General features: G+C 49.5%; 1 protein-coding gene across 1 annotated transcript in view; it reads right to left on the minus strand.

Moving 5' to 3' along the window:
• The window catches only part of Rptor (regulatory associated protein of MTOR complex 1), a 337,753-nt gene that overhangs the window by 186,515 nt on the left and 128,946 nt on the right, over positions 1-22,292 (minus strand). The window contains exon 4 of the mRNA XM_076869269.2: positions 12,655-12,813. Within this exon, the coding sequence (XP_076725384.2) occupies positions 12,655-12,813 (159 nt within the window). The remainder of the gene's footprint in view (positions 1-12,654; positions 12,814-22,292) is intronic.

A 22,292-nucleotide genomic window follows, 5' to 3' on the forward strand; every position in this document is an offset into this window, starting at 1 on the left:
GCACGGGGCAAATATATGATTTTTCTAAGTAAAATGTTTAACTGAAAAAATACTAACAAAATTTTAGAAGCGTCTATACATGTTTTAAAAATAACTTTGGCATTATGAATTCTAAGTACTTCACCAAACCCAAAAATCCACATGGAAAGATACTGATAAATTTGATTACATAAAATTTTAAACTTCTGTACTGCCAAAAAGAAGGAAGGAAGAAAGAAAGTGATGGGACGAGTGGAGGGACTGTCTCGGCACACGCAGGCTGGCACACAGACAGCCGTTGTAAGCCAGCTAAACGCCTGCACCTCCGCTCCAAAGACAGCATGCGGCAGACGCGAGCAGGAATCTCAAAATCAAGACACCAAAGGTCAGAGCCGAAGGAGTCTACTCTCAAAAGCAGGTGGGAGAAGGCCTTCACTTCCATCTATGGTAGGGCAGAGAGGTGAGAGCAGCGACTCAGGGATGGTGGAAGGCACCCCACCTCAAGCAACAGCGCCATGGCCTCATGGGTACATGGCTCTCACCTGGGAACGCCACTTCTAGAGACACAGTCAACCAGACACGCAGGGATAAGTGTCAGCCATTAGCACAACACTGCTTGCAAGACCAAAGCCTTGGAAACAGCCCAGTGGTTACGGCAGGGGCTTCATAAATCATGTCTGGCATGTCCGTCTTTTTAAAAAGAAAATATTAAAAAGAATAAAAAATACAGAAGGTTGGTCAAGTGAATTAAAAATGAAAGTTAAAAACATTACCTGACTGGGCACTATCTACCCACCTACTTTCCTTCCTACCCACCTACTCACCTAACTACCTATCTAGCCACTCACCCACCCTACCTACAGTGGTAGAGTGCTTGCCTAGCATAAGTGTGACCCTAGGTTCCATCCCAGCACCACAAAAAATTAAAATCATTTCCTCCCTGATAGGATACACAAGATATGGTAGAAATTACTACTAGGACATAGGGCAGAAACCAGGAAGGAAGGAAATAACATTTTTTTCTTTTTTGGTGCTGGGGATTGAACCCAGGGGTGCTTTACTACTGAGCCACATTCCCCAGACCTTTTTATTTTGAGGAAGGGTCTCACTAAGTTCCCCAGGCTGGCTTTTAATATGTGATCCTCCCACCTCAACCTCCTGTGTAGTTGGGATTCAGGTATGGGCCACTGTGCCTAGCAAGAGAAGAATTTTTATTGTTCATTGTATGCTTTTTTTGTACCACCTGAAAAATACAATAAATTTTATAACAAAAGACTTGAAAGCTAGTTAAAATAAAATCTTGCTATGTTGTCTTTTCATCTTCAAGTAACTGAAACAAAGAACACAGTTTCAATCCCTGTCTGCAAAGTCTGAGTCCCTTCTGGCAACACAAGCCAACTTCAAGGCACAGGGAGAGCTGCTGGACCTCTGCCCTTGGCTTAATGAAAACCTCAAATACAGAGAAAGAAAGCCACTGGGTGATAATGGGGACTTGCTCTTTCTTGGCTGGCAGTAATGCTCTGGCAGGGATTTCCTTCTGCTTCTCTCAAGTTATAAGACAAATAACAAAATAAGATCAGCTAGTTTCCCACCTGGTGCCTTCCCAAAGGATTAACATACCTAATCCTCCTGCCCCTGGAGACTTTCTTGTATGGAGACTTTCTTGTATGCCCAGGTCCCTGGGGGATGCTTCCTGTGTGCTTGCAGGGCAGGCTGCAATGGAGGCTGCAGGCGCCCCTGCAGACCCCAGTGCCCAGGGGCTCTGCTGCTTTGCTCATTTCCCGGGCCAAGGAGTAGTGTCCCAGGCGCATGAGACAGGAAGAGCCAAGGTCTCTGGTGCTGTTGCGCCAGGTGTGGGTGAGGAGCGGATGACCCTGCCTCGCCCTCCTCTACACTGTGACCCTACCCCTCTTCTCTTCTCCAGGGGCTTCTACTTCTTGTTAAGGGGCTCGGAAGCAAGGCCGTGTGGGCCATGCAGTCTACACAACACTGCTCTGCACTGCTGGGCCTTGTCAAGCTTTGAACCCTTTGAACCCTAGGACGACAAAGCATAGGAATGCACCTGCCCCCACAGCCTCACCAGGTCAGAGGGGGCTGCAGGCCCCACCTGTTCACGGGCTCACCCCCCACCCCCACATCAAAGGCAGCTGAAAGGCCATCTCTCACCTCCTCACACCCTCCCTCTGCGCTCTTCCTGTTCACCAGGCACAGCCTCCACCCCAAAGTGTAGACAGGAGCTGTGGGTCTGGGAGAGCTCCTCCTCTTACAGCAACTCAGGAGCCCCACATTGGAGGGTCCAGAGCCTTTGCACACAGCACCCTGCAGCATCTTGACTGGGAAGGCCCAGCCCAGCCCGGCAGCAGCTGCCTTTCCCTGGAAGGCATGAGGAAAGGCAAATGGCCGGCCCCACGCAGATCCCAGGTGGGGCAGCCCTGTGGTGGTCCTGAGGCCTGTGGCTCTCTAATGAGAGTTTTCGGAAATAGGCCACTTGAGAAACTGGCAAGATATGGTCTCAAGTTTTATACCCTTTAACATCAAGGAAATAATTTTTTTTAAATAGTCTAAAGTTTTCTAGCACTTCTCCAAAGGAAATTAAATTTTGCTGATAGTCTTCTGCTATAGTAAGCAAACATGAAATGCTAGAAATTCTCAGAAAAGAGGGTTCAAGTTTACAATAAAACTAATGGCCTTTTTTCTTGGACTCTACTGCATTCTCACTATGGAAAAAGTAATCATTTTAGTACATCGTAGGTATCATCTGATATACATACTGCTTCTGTAAAAATCACAAATATATTTTCCAGATACTTGTATGTTTAAGAACCTCATGACCTGTGTCGTGGCAGCAGCAGTAGTTCACGACATACAGCAGACTAAGAGCATCCGAGGGGTGCCAAAATGTCAAAACCACACCACACCCGCCCCGGGGGAACAGTGTGGAGGCCAACCCAGGAGCAGGGGGTTAACCATAATAAAGGTCAGTCAGAGGCAGTGTTGAGGCAAAACCCCAACCCATAGAAAGGAGGTGAAGGGGCTGAAGCTGACTGTGACCACCCTCCAGGAGCGGCTGACAGCCGCTCCTGCTCCACAAGTGCCAATTCAGGGACACTAACATTTTTGGGCCATTGGCTCCTGCTGTTGGATGCTGGGCATGCTGCAGAAGGGAGACAAATCTCTCTCCTCTGAGAACAGCACATGCCCATACGCCCACAGCCCAGGGAAGGGTGGTGACAGATCCAGATGAGACTACAGTTCCCACCTGTGAGTTAAAGGAAGCTTCCTCCTGGAGGTGCTTGACAGGAACCAGCCCTCGGGAGGATGCCATAACAATGTGGCTAAGAACTCTGATTCACATTCCCAACTCTTTACAAGAAGATGTACTTAGAATTTCTCAGAAATTGGGAGTTGATTCTTCAGAACTGAACTACTTTCCCTGAAAAATCAAGAGCTCTTCTTGTCCAGGACCACACTCCTTTTGGTATTAATTACATCTCATCTGCATCCACTGGGGTAGGCCATTCCCTCCCTCTCGCCCGAAAGCTGCCCCTCTCTGGGCGTCCTCCACACAATTTCTTCCCCACTGTCCTGCCTGCCTTAGTCTGTTTCGAGCTGCTGTGACAGAATGCCACAAACTGGATAACATATAAAGACAAGGAAGTCATTCCCACAGTTCTGGAGGCTGGGAGCCCAAGGTCAAGGTGCCAGTATCTGTAGGGCCTCTTTGCAGCATAACCAGGCAAGGGCTTTGCAGGGTGAGACAGCGAGCTTGTGAGCTAGGGTCTCCTCCCCCCGCCCACACCGCCATGCCACCACAGGGCCCACCCTCATGACCTCATCTTACTCTAATCATTCCTAAAGGCCCAACCTCCAGATACCTTCAGCATATGGATTTATGGGTTAAGTTCCCAAAACAGGAGTTGGGGGGTACATTTGAATACAGCTCCACCACCTCTCTGATGCTCACCTAGCCCAGCTCCCGTCACTGCAAGCAGGGGTCTCCCCACAACACCACCGTCCCCACTGCTCAACTTCACACTCAAGCTCCAGGTTTAAACTCTACCTGGGCATCCATGGCCACAGCACCTTCTCCTGCCACCTCTTCCAGGTCACGGTCCAGTCTCAGCTGCTTGTTCTGCCTCACCTCTCTCCCTAGCCCACCATGGCGCTGCCCAGTGACCCCTGAATACTCCAGAAGCTCATCCACTGGCCTCTCTTGCCACCCAAACCCACCCTTCACACCACCACAGTGGGAGCAACAAAACCTGTGGGGAGCCATCCGTGACCCATGTGTGAACTAAAACAAGGTGGAGGCCATTAGGCAGTATCAGGAACTCCTTGCTGGTGTGAGAATGCCTAATTCATGTGGCTTCCTCCCTAGCTCCACAAGTTCAGCACAGCACCTGGAGATGAGCGTGACCCGTTAAGAACTGAACAGCCTGCTCACAACCACCCCATCCTGTTTTTTTGTGAAGAAGCTCTTATCGATCCCTTTTGATCTGTACTGCTACATATAAAGCAAGCGAGGGTTCCTTTTGTTAGAAGCTGTACCCCTCTGGTAGGCCTAAACCGTCAATGCCCCAGGTCTGAATACCCATTTCTGGTCTCTCGTGTTTATTTCATGGTACTATTTTCCTAGCTTTTATTTCACAGCCAGCCCATCCCTCCGAAGGGAACCCTTTCTCTGGCCCACGTGAGACATGAACGAGGAAAAGCCACCTGATGCGCTGGGGGCACGCTCTGCTTTAGTACCAGCACCCTGTCTCTCCTTCTCTCTCTCTAACCCCTGGTTTGGACCCTGGGCTCTCACGGCTTGGAGTTCCTTATTCTTCCCCCCAAAATGCATGCTGGCTTCTGAGCCGTTAGGTTTCCCCAAGACCTCGCCTCCACCTTCCTGTGCAGAGGCTCCCCCTCCTTCCCCTCTTCATGACTGTGGCAGCATCCCTTCTCCAGGAGGCCTCCTGGGACTCCACTGCCCACCACTGGCAAGCCTGGTGCAGCTCTACAGGGCCACATTCTCTCTGTACATCATCAGTCTTTCTGTTTGACCCAGGCCTACAACCAGTTATTACCATTAGTGGTTATGCTTTCCATTTGTTTTCTCCTTGACAACAACCTGCTACTCCCCAGTTAATGCCCAGAATGTGTAAGACCAAGAGTTTGGTCTCTGAAAGTATTTCTGGCATAGGTAAATAAATAACAGGGATTCCAACGGAAAATGAAAAATCATCTTAAACTGAAATGTAAAGCCACGTAAGACTCCAGCTCCATGTTCAGTAAATCCAGGAGGGGAGGAGATGTGGGAGTAGCCTATCCATCCCGGGTGAGGTGGTATGGGCTTCATGCAGACATGAAGGCCACAGGATTTAGCACCTGTATGAGCATGCAAAGAACAGAGATGGCCTCAGTTGTAATGGACTTGATAGAGCAGAGGGGGAGAAAAAAAAAGGTACCGAGTGAGGAAACCCTTCTCTTCAAAGAGGGAAAGAGGAGTCCAAAAGCTAGCTGGGAGTCCAAGCAGTATGTGGCCCCTTCTGCCCCACAGCATGCTGCTGTGTAGATCCTGATTAATGGCCACAGTTCCCAGTCCCACTGCCCGAAACAAACCAGGGAGTGGAGAGGGCAGAGGAATCAAGATAAGGATATGCCCCATGCCCAGACCCTGGCTTTCTGCTGAGATGGAGAAAAGAATCGGGGGCAGAATAAAATGGATTACAGGAAAGATGTCTCCAGTCAAGACTTGCATGTTCCAGGGCTTTCAAATCCCACGCTGTGCTCCCTATAGGGTACATGTACATCAAGTGCTTTGCTTTGCTGGACAGAGTAGGTTTTAAGATAGAAAGGCTTAGTCACAGGATTGCACAGAATCATGTGGCTTTATGGTTATCAACCTACAAGAATAATAGCCGTCTCTGGTGGCCTCATGAAGGGGGAAGATAAATCCATGGAAGGAAGAACAAACAGAACAACAGCCAAGAAACAACTGGACCAAGACTGACTGAGGCCCAAGAGACCCACCTACTATTTTTATGACCTTCCCATAGCCTGGTCAAGCTCCGACTGGCCATCTGACATGCGTGGATGTGTGGTCTTAGAACCCAAATCCAGGAATTCAGAAAAGAAGACCTGGCTCCCATGGAGCTCACGTGTGAATGGGAACACAGAGACAACCCGTACAGGCTGTGAGAAGGTTGAAAAGAAAAGGAAGAGACTAGAGGGAGCAGGTGCGTGGCACATGTGGAGGCCAGGAAGCATCTGCTGGCAAGATGACGCTGAAATAAGAACCTGTATCTCCATCCAGGAGCAGATACTGGGGATCTGCAGAGAAGGCCGTGGGCAAGAGAAAAGGTCCTACCCTGTGGGGAGTGGCTGCCTGGCATGCCTCATTCTATGAATGCAGTCGTGTTGACTAACGGAGCACCATTCAGATTTTCCACTTGTCCATTTGACTCCGTAGTTCAACTGTAATCAGCAGTTTCCTCCCGCTGAAGGGCTGGTCTGCTGAGCTATGGTGACAAGCCTACCTCACTCCTGATGCTAAGGAAGCCTGTGCTACCCAGAGAGGGAAGTGCCAGCTGTGTTAGTCCTCTCTCTTGTCCTGTCTCTATTCTACTAATTTCTGCTCTTCATTATCTCTTTCTTTCTATTCAGAGTTAAATATGCTCTTCATTTTCTATGGTCTTAAGATAGAAAACAGACTTCAGTTTTAAAGCTTTCTCTTTCTTGATACGTTTTCATTTATCATTTTATAATTTATCATATTTCTTATATTGAGGAATTTTACTTGTACCTTTTTACTGACTCTCAAAGTGCACTTTAGGATACAATTATGAGAGCTTAGAGCTTGATTCTAAGAATGACAAAAAAGAAAAAAAAAAATGAAACAAAACAAAAAACAAGACGGTCAAGGAGAGAAGCCTAATGCAAAAAAGAATAAATAACATTTCAGCAAATAACTGAAGGAACAGTAGCACTGTGTGTGTCCAGACGTTTCTGAGAGTCACAGGTTCAGTGATGTAGGCAGGCTGCTCACTGCCTCTGGGTGGAGTCCAATCAAACAGCTGATGTTACAAAAACTTGCCTATTTCCAACCGTTAGGATTACAGGTGATAAAGTGTTTCACTGTCTGGATGACAGAATGTCCATCCAGTTGAACTTCTGTGTTAATCAACTTTGTGTCGCTGCTTTCTAAGAGCTAAAGCTACGCTTCCATAAAGCCCTGTTTTAACTGTATAATACAAGTTTTGACATCATATTTTCATTATTATCTTGTTCAAACTTTGACTCATGTTAGTTCATCTCCAGGTACTCGGGGCTTCCCTATATGCACAATTTCAAGTCTCACAGTCAGGGAACACATTGTACACTTCAGTCCTTCATACTACGGAGGCACCCGTCTGTGCACACTGCACCTTAGAGAATGTGTGCCTGCAGTGTGTGTGTGAGTTGGGTGTGGGGAGAGGGGGCGGTCTCCATAGTGTTTGAGGCAGCGTGGTTCAGAATACTGCACAATTTGCAGGGGGAGTAAAAAATAAATAAATAAATAAGTTAGGCCTAGGTTTTCCTCATACGGAACTTAACTGTTAATTTAATCTGTCAATTCTAAATATCAGTTGAAATCTATTGATTATGAAGGAAGATATTCACAATTCCAGCGAGGCCTATGTATTTTGCTTATTTCTCACTTTAAGTCTGTCTACTCGGCTGTGTTTCAAACTCATGCTAAGCATGTGAAGGAACAGGATGGCTTGGGACAGCATGGCCTGTCCCTAGGAAACGCCCCCTTCATCCCACAGTGCTTTTCATCCTAGAGTGACTTGGCGATTAATGACACAGCCGGGCCAGCTTCTTCCCGGGAAGCAGTGGCAGGACAGAACTTTCCTTTCTTTTCAGCCTTCCTAAGTCTGTATTCATAGTGCACCTCTGTGGACAGCAGGACAGTTCGTCTTATATTTTGATCCAGTTTGACAAATTCATAAAGAAGCAAAACAAGTAAACCAGAGCTTGGAACATTCTAGCAAATAACTGGTCTTCAAAAAGTCAATGTTCACTGTTCATAAATAAGATAAGAGTCATATACCTTATAAAGAACTGATATCTAAAATGTATAATGAATTCTTAAGATTCAACAATAATAAGATTTAAAAAGAAAACAAACAAACAAAAAACCTGTTTTTAAAAATGGGCAGGGCTGGGGACATGGCTCAGAGGTGGAGCACTTGCCTGGTACGCACAAGCCCTAGATCTGAATAGGTACCTCACCAGAAAAACATGCAGGTGGTAACTAAGCATATGAAAAGATGCTCAATGTAATATATCATTAAAGTTGATGAATAACGAGAATTACATATCAAACAATATTAAGAAACCACTACACACCCAATAGAATGGATAAAATCCAAAACATCAGCACCACCAAATGCTAGTGAGGATGTAGACCACCGGGAACTCTTGCTTCGTGCTGGTGGGGAGGCAAGTAGTACAAACACTTTGGAAGAATGGCAGTTTCTTACAAAGCTAAACACACATTTACATAATTTAGGAATCATGCTCCTGTAAATACAACCAAATGAGTTAGAGATATGTCCACATGAAAACCTGGATGTGGATGTTAATACTTTGTTCATAATAGCCAAAACCTGGAAGAGACCGAGATGTCACTTAGGAGGTGAACACCTGAGCTGGGGCACACCAGACGGGAGCACCAGTCGGTACTAAAAGGAAATGTGCTGTTGGGCTGAGAGAAGACACAACAACCACAAACCGGAAGAAAACAGATACACACCCGTGTCTGATAAAGGCCAGTATCTCAGATGTGCAGGAATTCCCTCAGGTACCACCTGCATGTCTTTCTGGTGAGGTACCTGTTCAGATCTAGGGCTTGCAAGACAGGCGAGTGCTCTACTCTGAGCCATGTCCCCAGCCCTGCCCATTTTTAAGGTCAGGGGTCTGTCTTCTTATTGTTGGGTCTCCTCGCCAGCTTGGAGTGGGGTCCCAGTGGTCCACACCCCACCAGCATTTGGTGGTGCTGGTGTTTCACTCTGTCTATTCTTTTGAGAGTTCTGAAAAGACAAACCACAGCGAGGCGGGAGACAGCAGGGAGAAGCGTGGGGAGGCCCAGCACAGGGGACTGCAGGGCGTCTCTCTGCAGCCAAGACCCCAGGCGGCCTCCCTGCAGCTGCCCCGCCAACCAGACAGCAACCGGCAGGCCTTCCAGAAACTCTCACAGTATGTGTGAAGGCAAGAGATGTCCCCAACTTGCTTCCTCATACTGAAGGATGAGGGTAAGCAAAGACAGCAATGGAGAGAAAACTCCAAGCAACCCTCATCGTGAACACAGATCTAAACTATCAAGCAGAATACCAGCACACGGAGCTCAATTCATAATGACGAGCAGGTTATCCCAAGAATGGAAGGCGTGTACTATGTTATAAAGCCATAAACTCTCACTCAACACAGTATCAGTATCGGGGAGATAACCTCGTGAGGAGCCTACTATACAGACACGGAACAGTGGCTTCAGAAACACCCTCACCAGCTCCTGACTTCTTAAAAAAAAAAAAAAAAAAAAAATCACACTGGGAATAGAACCTTCTTAATCTGATAAAGGTATTTCTTTCTTTTCCACAAAAGCAAACTTCACACACCAACAGTGAAAGCAGCAGGCACTCCCGAAAACACGAGCTCGGGCAGATGCGAGCCAGCCAGGAAACCAGCACAGTGAAGAGGCCCCGCTGGTTGGGAGGAGTAAAACTGTTACTGTTTGCAGATGACATCACAGTCTGTTAGGAAAGTTCAAGACGATGTCCTGAAGAATTAGAATCAACAAGAGAGTTGGAAGGTCAGCAGATACAACACAAACCAACTGCCTTTCCACGTGCCCTGAGGAGAACATCAGGAAGTGCAGGTCTTGATGAAGAGGACATGAAGACAGGTCTGGAAGACGGACACTGCTGCGGTGCGACTCCTCCCGGACCGGCTACCAAGGAACACGGTGCCAACAGGCTGTCTCGAGGCATACAGACCAAGGATGATCAGAGGACCCAAACTGGCCAGGGTCCCATTAAGCAAAGCCAGTCGCGGTAGAAACCGAGACTCACTGCAGGGGACCCTTGGAACAGAGTGGGAAGCTCAGAGACACACCCCACAAAAGTTGGTTTACTTTAAAGCAGGCACTGAAGGACAACAGAACAGATAGGTACTCATTTACAAATCAAATCTGGATCTCTGCCTTACGCTGTGTGGAAGAAATCAGTTTTGAGTGATGACCTAAATAAAAAGAATAGAAAACACAAGATCCCCAACGGGATACCCAGGGGACACTTCTGACCTTAACATAAGGCAAGTCTTCTTCCAGGAGATAAAAAATATGCCACACCACATAGGAGAGAAGGAGAGACACCACCAGATCACAGTGAGCCACTCCTGTTCACCAAGGGACACCACAAAGAGAACGGGGAAACAAAGCAAGACATAAATTCAGAGAAGACAGTCACAATCCAAAAGAATGACAGAGAATCACTGTCTGGAATATAAAAAATTCCCTCAAATAAGTAAGCAGAAGGCCAGCAGCTCAAGTGGAGAACAGTGGGGAGCCCAGCGGTATGCAGGAGAGGTCACCCACACAGCCAGCACACAGATCATAAGGTGCCCAACTCAATAGTCATCAGCAAAGTTCAAACCCCAACACACCCACCCAACTTGTACAAATATACACAAATTTTGGTGGCAACCAGTATTTGTAAGGGTTGTGGTTTGGGTCTGGACTGTCCCCTCAAGGTATGCAGCAGGGTTTGAGGTGGGCTTTGGGAGGTGACTGAATTGTGAGGGCTCTGAACTCACAGTGGTTGGATCCATTGGTGGATTTGGACTTTAAAGAGCAATTGGGAGGTGGGGAAACTTTGGGGCCTACCTGGAGGAATTAGAGGGAACAGAGTGGGAAGCTCAGAGACACACCCCACAAAAGCTGGTTTACTTTAAAGCAGGCACTGAAGGACAACAGAACAGGTAGGTACTCACTTATTGGATGTGTGTCCTTTAAGGGCTTAATTTGTCACCTGGCCCACCACATTCTGCCATGATGTTCTGCCTAACCACAGGCCTCAAGACAAGGAGCCAGGTAACTGTGGACTAAAACCTATGAAACCTGGAGCCAAATAACCCATTTCCCTGTTTAAGCTGTTTACCTCAGGTATTTTGTCACAGCAATTGAAAGGTGGCACAAACAGCGAGGAAGGTGGAAAGTTAAACACTAGTGCCATTTTGCACAGGAGAAGATGGGACCCATTTGAAGTCCCCAGCTCAGAAGGCACTGAGATGGCATGGCATGGCATCCATCAGTGAAACAATCTTTCAACCCACATGCATCACAGGCCCAGCTTGGACCACAAGGGCCACTCTTCAGAGCAGAAGTAATGTGTGAAAAGCACACATAGAATATCACCTGCAGGACAGTCCCAATCCTCTACAGAGACTGGGCCCCAGGCCCCGTGCCTACATGTCCAACAAGCAGGGAAGACCTACAAAGATCAGCATGATGATGATAAGCTCAGAATTCTTGGCACCACACTTTGTCCAGGAGTAAGTCGAGGAGGGCATGCAAGGAAGGTGGGCTCCTTCCTGAACCAGCCAGTGGGTATCTGGCAGTTCATTGTGCCATGTCTCCTTCCATTCTACTACTGTCATAACTGAACCTCCAAACATTCCATACACAACCTCAGAGGGCAATTAAATACACCTAGGGAGAAACAGCAGCCCCTGCAGGCAGAGCTGGGCCTGGCACCCTCCAACTTCCCTGCCTGCTCTGCCTTCTGTCCAGGGTCTGAAGTCTTCCTCTAGGCCTCTCCACACCACCACCTGGGCCAGACACTAGGAAACAGGATACTCCTGCAATCTTTCAATCTGCATTCGGTCACAGGGCCAGGAAGTTTCAGTGCTTGACCAGTTCCTAAAGCTAGTAAGCAGCAACACCTACAATCGTGTTTGCTGGACCGCCAACCAGTGCTGGAGTACACAATGGGGCCCGCTACATGTCCCCAGAGCTACCTTTGTGGAACATGGAGACAGCAGTGCAGCCAGCTGCTCTGTGGGAACCAAAAGCTCATGCGGGACAGCAGAGATGGAATGCCTGGGTCAGCCCAGGAAGGTGGGAATCCTGCCCCCGCTTCGGGAATTACAAGTGATTGCAAGTTCGACCTCAGAGAGGGAAGGCTGAGGTGGCACTTGCAGGGTGGCTGGGCATTGGCTCCTTAGATAACTCAGAATGTTTTACTTTCCAAGAAAATCACAGATTCTCAAAACGAATTCTTGATAAAATTGACCAACTTGCAACTGTTGAGACTATAAGGAAGTGTTCTTTGGCCTCTCCACAGGGAACTGCTAATAGCCCCACGCATCAAGGATACTGCACATGCATGTACTTTGAGAATGACCCAGTGTGTCCTCCAACAGAAACAGCTCCTGTGCCTGATCATCTATCAGCTTTAATCACTAAAACAGAGGTGATCCCAAAACTTCCAGCCAGGGAACTGGCCTGTGGTTCCTGTCTATCTGACTGCTCTCTGGTTGGCTGAAATACCACAGTTCAGCAGGAGCTAAGGGGAGTTCACCTCTGTGACCACCTCAACTGACAAGCCTCTATCTAGCAAGAGGAAGGCAGGGTTCCCAGGGTGGGCTCACCTTGTTGAAGACCCAGACCTCGCCATTCACTGTGGGCCTGGGCACGCCGTGGCCATTGTAATGGAAGAGGACCCGCTCCTCCTTGGCATTCCGGCGCAGTGAAGTGCACAGCTTCTTGACCTCATCCACAGTTGGGTCCAGGCTCTGCTTGTACCGGGCCTGTGGAAAGAGAAGAAATGAGAGGCTTACCACAACAGAGAAGAAATGAGAGGCTTACCAGAACAGCCAGAAGGCACTCCATTCTGCCAGAGTCTGTAGCTAGTAGCGTGTGGTTCCAGACACAACCCCAGCCTCTGCCTTGTGCACTGGACAGAAACTCCCTTGCACGACAGGGCAGGTATACGCACTCATTCATTTAACATACCGTCATTGGGAACGACTTCAAATCCAAAGGACATCAACACTGAGAGCCTGTCACATAGAACACAGGCCAGATACAGCTGCCACTTATAGTACTGAGTACTTGTCAGAAGAGGGAAACCCTCCTGAGAGCACTTCCACAACATGGAACAGAGACAGCTTGCTCAAAGGAGGGTCTGCAGTGCACATGGCAGCAACGGCAGAGCTAGGAAAGAGGCACAGCAGAAAGCCAACTGCCCGCCATATGCCAGCCTCGTCGCCTGCTTGAGGGCCTACACCCCTGCCACGGCCTGGACCTAGAAGCCCATAGTGCGGAACTCAAGGAATAAGCAGGATCTGAAACCACCACACAAATCAGACAAACAGCCAGATGAGTGGTGCACATCTGTAATCCCAGCAGCTCTGAAGACTGAGGCAGGAGGATAGCAAGTTCAAAGCCAGCCTTAGCAACTGCGAGGCGCTAAACAACTCAGAGACCCTGTGTCTAAATAAAATACAAAATAGGGCTGGGGATATGGCTTAATAGTTGAGTGCTCTTGAGTTCAATCCCTGATACCCCCCAGGCTCCCAAAAATCAGACAAGCAATGAACAGGGGGCATTGTGGCAAAGAAAGCCCACCAATACAGCAATGAAGATTAACTACATGGGGAAAGCAAGATGCGTGTAAAACCTGGTGGTGGGAATTGCCATACTCTCCTGGGAAACACAGGAAGTCTGGGCAAATGCAATGGTGCCCCTGCACGGTCAGAAAGCAGCTCACCATCCTGAAGGTGTCCACTCTCCCCAGGGTCGTTCACACACACCGCACAGTCCCGGTCCATATCCTAACAAGTTATTCTAAGGAATTCGACAATCTGCCACTGAAATCCACATGGGAAAAATACAAACAAGAAAAGCCAAGGAAACCCACGGCAGGGGGCAGGGGGCAGGGGGCAGGGGGCAGGGACTCCACAGACAAGATCACAGACTGGGGAACTGGTAGAATCAGGAGACAGAGCCACAAGACACCTGGGCTTCTCACAGCAGCAATCACACAGTCAAAACATGCCAAATGCTGACTTAGCTCAATGTTGTGCTGACCTGCAGGCTCTCTGGGTCGGGAGGGTGGGCGAGGGCAGCAAGGAGTCTGTGGTCAATGACAAGGATGCTGAAGCCAATGATGAGGGTTCTCTGCTTCCTATTTATCTGTTCTTGTTTGGTCACAGAGAACTTTTACTGGTAAATCACAACAGAGAAGAACTGGAAGAGCAGAGCTATAGGGACCCTGGGTGGTGCAGTGAAAGCAGTAAGTAAGAATCCCGGCCACACCAGGAAGTCAGTAAGAAGCCCCATCGACAGAGCAACACCATGCAGCGAAAGCATACTCTTCAGAAAGATGGCATCCTAGGAACACAGCGCAAGGGTGTGCCTGTAGTGACCGCTGTGCTCTCATCTTAAAAGCTCATGTCTGTTCACTACCCTGAAAAGAAATAAAGTACATAAAGCCCACGCCATGATGCATTGTGAGGGAGAATGCAGCACAGTAGGAACGTGATCAAAGAAGGGCCTGTGAGGGAGCAGCGGGCCTGCGCACAGCTCTTGGCCAGGCCAGGCTGGCCAGGCTGGCCAGGCTGGCCAGGCTGGCCAGCACTGGCTGCCCTGAGCCTGCCACTGCTCCCAGAAGAGCAGAGAAGGGAAGCGAGCCAGAAGACCAGGGAGGCAGACTGCTCAGTTCCAGGTTTCCAGGCCTTGGGCAGAAAAGCAAGGTTACATGTGAGGGAAAAGCAAGAGATAGGGGCCCAACCTCGACCTGGAGTTGTCAGTCCATGTCTGACAACAAAAGTTAGGATGGCAAAGCAAACACTCTTCACAGGTTCCTTGAATTTTTTTGCACCTGGAAACAAAGCCCATCCAGAGACCACAAACCCAATTCACTAGAAGCAGCCCTTCCTATACTGAGGGCAACTGGGCAGCCCTGCACTGGTGTGGCAGGGTTAGGGTCCAGCGAGATGGAGCCCCTCTCAGTGCTTCCTCCCTTCCGACTGGAATGCTGTTTGCAAAGTAAACAGCCAGAGAAGAGCACAGAGAAGAGCAATTTAGCAAGTAACACCACGCAAAGTGTTCAAGTTCATTTCCACGCATCGGGCAAGGTGTGTTGACAACCACATGGGGGCTCGGTCAAGGCTGGTCCTCAGGGAGCCAGACCCCACCTGGAAGGAAGAGGTATGCCGAGGAGCAAAGAGTGCAGGGGTGGGATGCTGGTGCCGGGCAGGGAAGATGGGCATCGCTGCCCCGGAGACCAGCCACGTCTAACTCACAGGTACCAGAAGAGCCTGTTCAAGGCCCAGCTCTTTGGCAAAATTCCTTCCTGGACCCTGTCAGCAGGAAGTGGTCTTTTCTTTCTTTGAGCTGACATGAGCTGTTCACTGCCCACTTATGTGACACTGAGGCAGATGCCACTGACAGCTGAGTGTGCCCTTCAATGCAGGGCACCACGTCCTCTCCACACAACAACAGTCACTAGCAAGTAGTTTCTGAGTGACTATCAGACTGCTAATGACATTGATTATGAAAATCAGTAAAGAAACAAACAAATCAAAATGATGAAATCCTACAGGATGCTGCTGTGACATAGTGAAGGTCAACAAGATGTTGGAAAGTGAAGACACCTGGATGTGGGCACACTACGCGCTTCAGGTCCGCACACTGTGCTACTCTCAGACTCCGAAGCGGGAAGAGGGCTGGGCATAGCGCCTGGGTAGAGCTCCCGGTGGCATATGCAAGGTCCTGCAAATAAGGGCCTGCAGTGCACATGGCAGCAACGGCAGAGCTAAGAAAGAGGCACAGCAGAAAGTCAACTGCCCGCCATACGTGTCTTCACTTTGCAACATCTTATTGGCCTGGAGTTGATCCTCAGCACCAAAAAAAATAAGCTAAAGAGTTAGGAAAAAAGTAGGGCTGGGGATGTGGCTCAAGCAGTAGCACGCTCGCCTGGCATGCGTGCGGCCCGGGTTCGATCCTCAGCACCACATACAAAGATGTTGTGTCCGCCAAAAACTAAAAAAAAAGAACAAATATTAAAAAAAAAATTCTCTCTCTCTCGCTCTCTCTAAAAAAAAAAAAAAGAGTTAGGAAAAAGGTAGAGAGAAACACCCTTGATCGGCACTGATCCATTGTTTGTTTGTGCTGGGGGCAAGCCTGAAACGGGATGCTGAGTCTTACTAATCCTGCAAAACATTATGAGAACAGATGACAAATGAAAACCTGGTTCCAGGGGAAGCAGGGGACATTCTCTCCACACACCTCGACCTTGGCTACATGCCCTCTGCAACTACATCCACACAGGCAAGTACATTCTGAAATCAGAAAATAAATTTGAAATGGAGAGAGCTAGACATTCTCTTTAGACAACAGACACAGGAGACATGTCAATCTGTGGAGACTCCTGCCAAAGTGCATAGAGCAAGCTACCTCCCTCGGCCCCAGCAAGAACAGCAAGCACACAGAGGATCGGGAACCCACTTGCCCGGCCAAAGCACCCCAGCCAGTGGACAGGACCCACAAAAACCCAAAACCTGGAGCTCCCTCTGACTCATGGCTGCTATGGCAGTCAAATAGATCAGCAAACCACATCCCACTTGGGCAGACATTTTGCTCTGGGCCTTATGTAAATCACACAAATACCTACACATTCCTCATCCAAGTGCTCCGTAAGATGGAGCAGCTCAGGAGGGTACTCAAAAAACACGTTAGCAGGAGAAGCCACAGCTATGAGCTCCAGGACAGCTGTGCTTGGAATGCTGGTACAGGCAGAGGTCCTGCTTCCATTAAGGCACTTAGGGGTCCATGCAGGGAATGGCCCAGACAGAAAGGCAGGACTCAGCAACATATTTTCAATTAGTGCTAAAAGGAGTCTGAATTTGCTATTTATTTTCTGCAAGCAAAGAAAATCTGACAGCAATTTTATTTACCACCAAGGGAAATGCCAGGGAAACTGTATGGAGAGAAGCCAGGTTCCTGTGAGCTCAGTGGTTTCTAGTTGTCTGTGAGCACCCCTTGGGCAGGACTGGCTCCATGAGTTTTGTGCGGTGTGCCCAGGACACTCTCCCCAGCCAGAACATTACATGTGGGGTACATGGGCACAGGCCAGGGAATAGCACCTCTGCCCTCAAAGAAGCCAGGAGGAAGTGCTAGGAAGGGACCTCCTTTCCCTGTACCAGGGGCATTTGGGGATCTGGAAGCTGACAACGGGAGGACATTTCCCTTCTCCCCAACAGGGACAGCCAGGGTAGGAGTGACAGGGAAACCTCCAGAGAATGCAGCCTCTTGGCAAGGAGGGGAGGCCATGCGCCTTCAAGCTGTTTCTCCCTCACAGGCTGGCAAAAATGTCATACCTCCAGTGTCATTGGCAGTGTCACTGGACAAAGTGATAAAAACAGCAAGCGTGTCTTGGTAAGCATGTTTACTCTCCACCCATGGGAACTTGTTTCCTGATGGTTCCTGCATCCTACAATACCAGAAAGTACAGGAGTGTGGCTGTGAACCATGCTACCTACCATTCAGAGCACCATCTAAAGCCACCACCCAAACAGCAACGCTGGCCAGCTGAACCCAGCTTTCTGAGCAGCACTGCCCACACCTCGGGCTCAGGCAGGAGTCAGGCAGTGTCAGTGTCTCATACACACAGCTCCACCAGGGACACAGGTCACCTGGTTCTACCCTGCAACCCCAGCTGAGGGTCTGCCTTGAGATGGCAGACACTCGCCTCTCCTCATCCACTGACACCACTCACTCCTCACGAACAACGGACACATTTCTCAGAGTTGAAGAACTTGTAAAGTCATCAGCTACAGACAGACCAGAACAGAAGGTGTATAGGACTTGCCACTGGCGGTCACAAAAAGAAAGAGAAAGGGCCCAGACCTGCACCTGTGGCGCAGGAGCTTCCCACATTGGGTGTCGGCTGGCTGTAACTGCCTTGCTGGGCTACAGAAACCCCCATGGGAAGTCAGGAGACAGAGGTCACTGAAAGACAAGCCACCCCAAATGGGAACAGGCCCCACTGCTAAGACCACACAGCTGCCCTGGGAGGCCACCCCCTGCGGGGCAGTTTCAGAGAGCTGCTGAGCCCAAACCCTCTGCTACAGCAGGGTTCTGCTAGGTTCCACTCTCCCCCGCACAGCCGTCCATCTAGGGCCCATGGAGTAGGAGCTCCGCTGAGAACCTGCTGCTCTGTCTCCTGAGATCACTCCTAAATAGGAGTGCCATTCTTCCCAAACACACACGGGGCCACAGAGCAGGGGTCACTCGGGGACACCAGTGAGATTAGGAATTCGTTATTTCTGACCTTGGCTCCAGCAAGGTCTTATCTTTGGGGATTGGGAAGGGAAAAAAAAAAAAAAAAGATTCGGCCTCATTGTTGCTTCCTTACCTACCACAGCAAGGGGACACATTAATGGACCAGCAATGAAAGGCACCTCGGATATTAATAATACGCCTCCCGGGGTTGACAGGAATTAATTAATATTTTTAAGAGCTTTGAAATGAGAAACACTAAATTAAATGTCACGGCACTGTGGTGAGGCTTTGTTTCAGTGTAGGAGCGCAGGGTGATGGCTCCCGGCTGGGAGAAGGGAGAGGCAGTTGCACCTGATCGTTTGGGGAGTTTACAACCATTTCACTGGGCACACAGAGTGACAAAGCAAGTCTCTACATCACTGCCTGGTGTGCTAGATGTGGCTCCGGAAAAGCTAAATCTCAAGATGTAGTAAAATGTACGCACAGGGACTTTGAAGCTGGCAGTAAAGAGAATGAAAGATAAATAACTGAAGATGCAAAGAAAGCCCACTCCTCGGTTTAACAAAGAAGCAGCAGCTCCGAGTGAGTCCCAGTTCCTTCTCAGTGATGGTCTCCTGTCCCAGGGACACCCAGCAACACATGATGCTAAGGAGGGTAAAAGGGTCCCTGGCATGGGATTCTGCAGCCCATGCACAGCTGCCCGGCTCCCACTGAGGACAGCCTCCAGGCACTGCAGGGCCAGTGCGGCAGGTTCTGTTCCCCATGGTGCAGGTGGCAGTATGGGACCTCACACATGGTGATGTCACCTGAAGGAGAGCAGGGCCATGCTGGGAAGCAGCTGGGGCTCCATTCAGTGGTCCTCTCTGTGGACAAAATCCCACCACAAGAAGCCCTGGGTGGCAGTGGCAGCCAGATCCTGCTTCCGCAGGGCCTCTGGCACTGGCGTCCTGCTGGACCAGGAAGGTGAGCACAGACAGCTATCTGTTATCCTCCCACCCCTCTACAGCCACAGGCACGTTTAAAGTTCAGATCCAAGGAGCTGAAATGTCTTCAAGATACTCTCAGAACTGTCCAGGAGGAAGAAACAAAGTATTAGAACTCAGGCCAGCTCTGCCCAGGCTCCAGCCCACTCTCCCTCCCACCAGCATGCAAGGACTTCTGGGGAAATGCTGGGTAGGGAGGACCTATGAGCAGACCTGACCCTGCTCCCTGGCTTCCAGCAGCTCTAGCTGCTCCGGCCACTCCTCCCACTTCCGGTGTTAGGATAAAAACAGGCAAGATCCTTTTCCCTTTTTTTGGTACTGGGGATGGAGCCCAGGGTCCCTTAACAACTGAGCTACGCTTCCAGTCTCTTCAATTTTTTATTTTGAGGCAGAATCACCCTAAGATGCTTAGGGTCTCTCTACATGCCCACACTGATCTCAAACTTGCAATCTTCCTCCTTCAGCACCCCAAGTCACTGGGCTTATAGGTATGTGCCACTGCGCCTGGCTGCAAGATTCTTTTAAAAAGCCAAAAGAGAAATGTTAAGATGGTATCTTACAGTTTATATGGAATGACCACATGCTCTACATAGAAATAAACCCAAGAAAATCCACCTTTTGCCCTCTCCCCAGATTCCATCCCCAGTGCAACCTGACAGGGCCATTGAGATCCCAAAGACCACAGCATCTGTTCCCAGGTGTGAATGAATTGGGCATTTTACCAGAAAGCAGGTGTTAGGAGGCAGACCTCCTGTCTCTTCCCTCCTAAACCTATTCTTTCCTCTTCTCTTCCAAACGAAGCTGTCCGCCCATAGCTGGACACCAAAACCAAGACTCATCCTTGACATTTCCTCCCCTTCCTCCCCTCCACACGATCACCCTTTTCAGTCTTGCTCTCAAAATCCTGGTTGCATCCGCTCACCTGTTTCCATCTGCACTAGCACAGCCATCACTTACCAGGCCAGCCACCAACTACCACCACCTCCACCACCATCACCACTGTCATCGTCACCATCACCATCACTACCACCTTCATCAATCATCATCACCGCTGTTGCTGTCACTATCACCATCACTATTACCATACCCACCTTTGTCACAATCATCACCGTGTCACAGTCATCATTGCTGCCACCAATGTTATCACCACTGCCACTTTTACCATAGTTATCGCTGCTGTTGTCATCACTGATGCCATCATTATCATCAGTCACCATCACCATCATTACCACCACTGTCACCACCATCACAATCATCATCTTCATCACTGTCATCATCACTATCACCTCATCACCATCACTACTGTTATCATCGTCACCTTTGTCACAATCATCATCACCACCACTTAGTACTTAGATTAAAACAGTGAATTCCCAACTAATCTTCCAGCCTTGCTTTGGTCTCTCTAAATTCAATCTCAAATTTCAATATGTATCTCACTCAAGGCTTCCCACTGACTGTGCAATACTTCACAAAGGCCCACACATCCTCCAAGACCCCTAGCCCTGTCAATTTCTGAATCTGCATTCTAACCAGAATTTATTAAAGAAAGTATCCTTCAAGTCTTGGACTGGATCATATTCTCACCTACCTTTCCTCTATGCCCAATTCCAAGCTCTGCCTGGACACTTTTTTGTTCAGTCGTCAAGTGCAAGGTTAAACAAGCCAATCTTGGATGCCCTCATAGACAATGGAGGGGCTCCCCTGGCCCGTGGCACTCCATGTCTCCATTTGCTGATTCTCTTCTCAAGTCTGTCCTCGTGCCCTAATAAGGACACACCCAGCTTGCCTCAGCATCACAATGCCAGGCACACAGTTGGCGCTAGGTAAGTATGTGGGAATGGGTGCATGAGCATGGGCAATGATGCGCAGACACTTCCTACAGAGTTCTCACAATCCATGAGCCTCTCTGAAGAGCAGAGGTCCAAGGAATGTTCACTCCTGGATTCCGACAACTCTGTCCGCGGGGTCAGAGTGCAGCAGCAGAGCAAGGCCTGCACTTTAATACTTACCCGCCACAGGCCCTTCACTGCCCTGGCAAACTGACCTGTTATGCCAGACAGGCAGGCCCGAGGGCTAGCGCCACCTCATCAGCAGGCTCCCTTGGAACCCAACAGAACTGGACAGAATTCTATGGTGAGAGCACTCCTGTCTGTCTGGCATGAGGAACCAGGAGAGCCTTCTAGAAGCAAGAGGAGGAGGGTGAGCAGGATGTGTTCGCCTCTCAAAGCTTATAGCGGCCTGACAGTCAAGAAAGAACAGTCCTTCTTCCAGACTAGGATAGAGAGCAGCAGCACATACTACAGGACAGGTCACCATATGCAGGGACCTTCCCGGGAGTAAAGTTTAAAGAGGAAAAAAAGGTGAAAATGAACGGGGAACAGGGCAAAAAAAGTGGACCGGACAGCTTGGCGTACAGATGCCTCCCACACAGCGGTGCCCATGCTTCCCTCCACATCTGCTTCCCTCCCCGGCCGCTGTCCATGTGTCCAAGGTGTGGGGAAGGGCTGGCACAGCATCTCTGCAGGGCAGGCCATGCTCAGTGCCGAGGCACAGTGGTGGTGTGTGTGTCTGTGCTCTCGCTGTACTGTGCTCCACGCTCTCTGGACATCATCGCCAGAGCTCAGCCTGCTCCTGTTGGACAGCCAGCTCCGCATGACCCAGTCTGGCATGGAGTCTGGGTTCCCTAGGTGACAGGTCTCCAGCACAAGACACAGCTCCCTGCTATCCACGCCACCCGCCTTCTCTCAGTCCTCCTGCCCTCCAACCTCTCTGACTGCTGCTCCTGCTCCTCATCTCAGGTTGGGCCAAGCGCCTCCCTCAGAACCACAAGCTGTTGTGCACTAGCACATGGCTCCTGTGCTGCAGGGTCTCCTGTGCACACCTCAGTAGATCCCAGGCCAAGGCCTGCCTCACTCCTGCATGCCCAGCCTCTGGGCTCCAGGCCCCACCCTGGACTTAGCCACCCAAACTAGAACCCCAAAACCTCGGGCCTTCTTTAGCTATTCCTTTTCCAC

Source organism: Callospermophilus lateralis, chromosome 11, assembly GCF_048772815.1.
Source record: "Callospermophilus lateralis isolate mCalLat2 chromosome 11, mCalLat2.hap1, whole genome shotgun sequence".
Lineage (NCBI taxonomy): Eukaryota > Metazoa > Chordata > Mammalia > Rodentia > Sciuridae > Callospermophilus > Callospermophilus lateralis.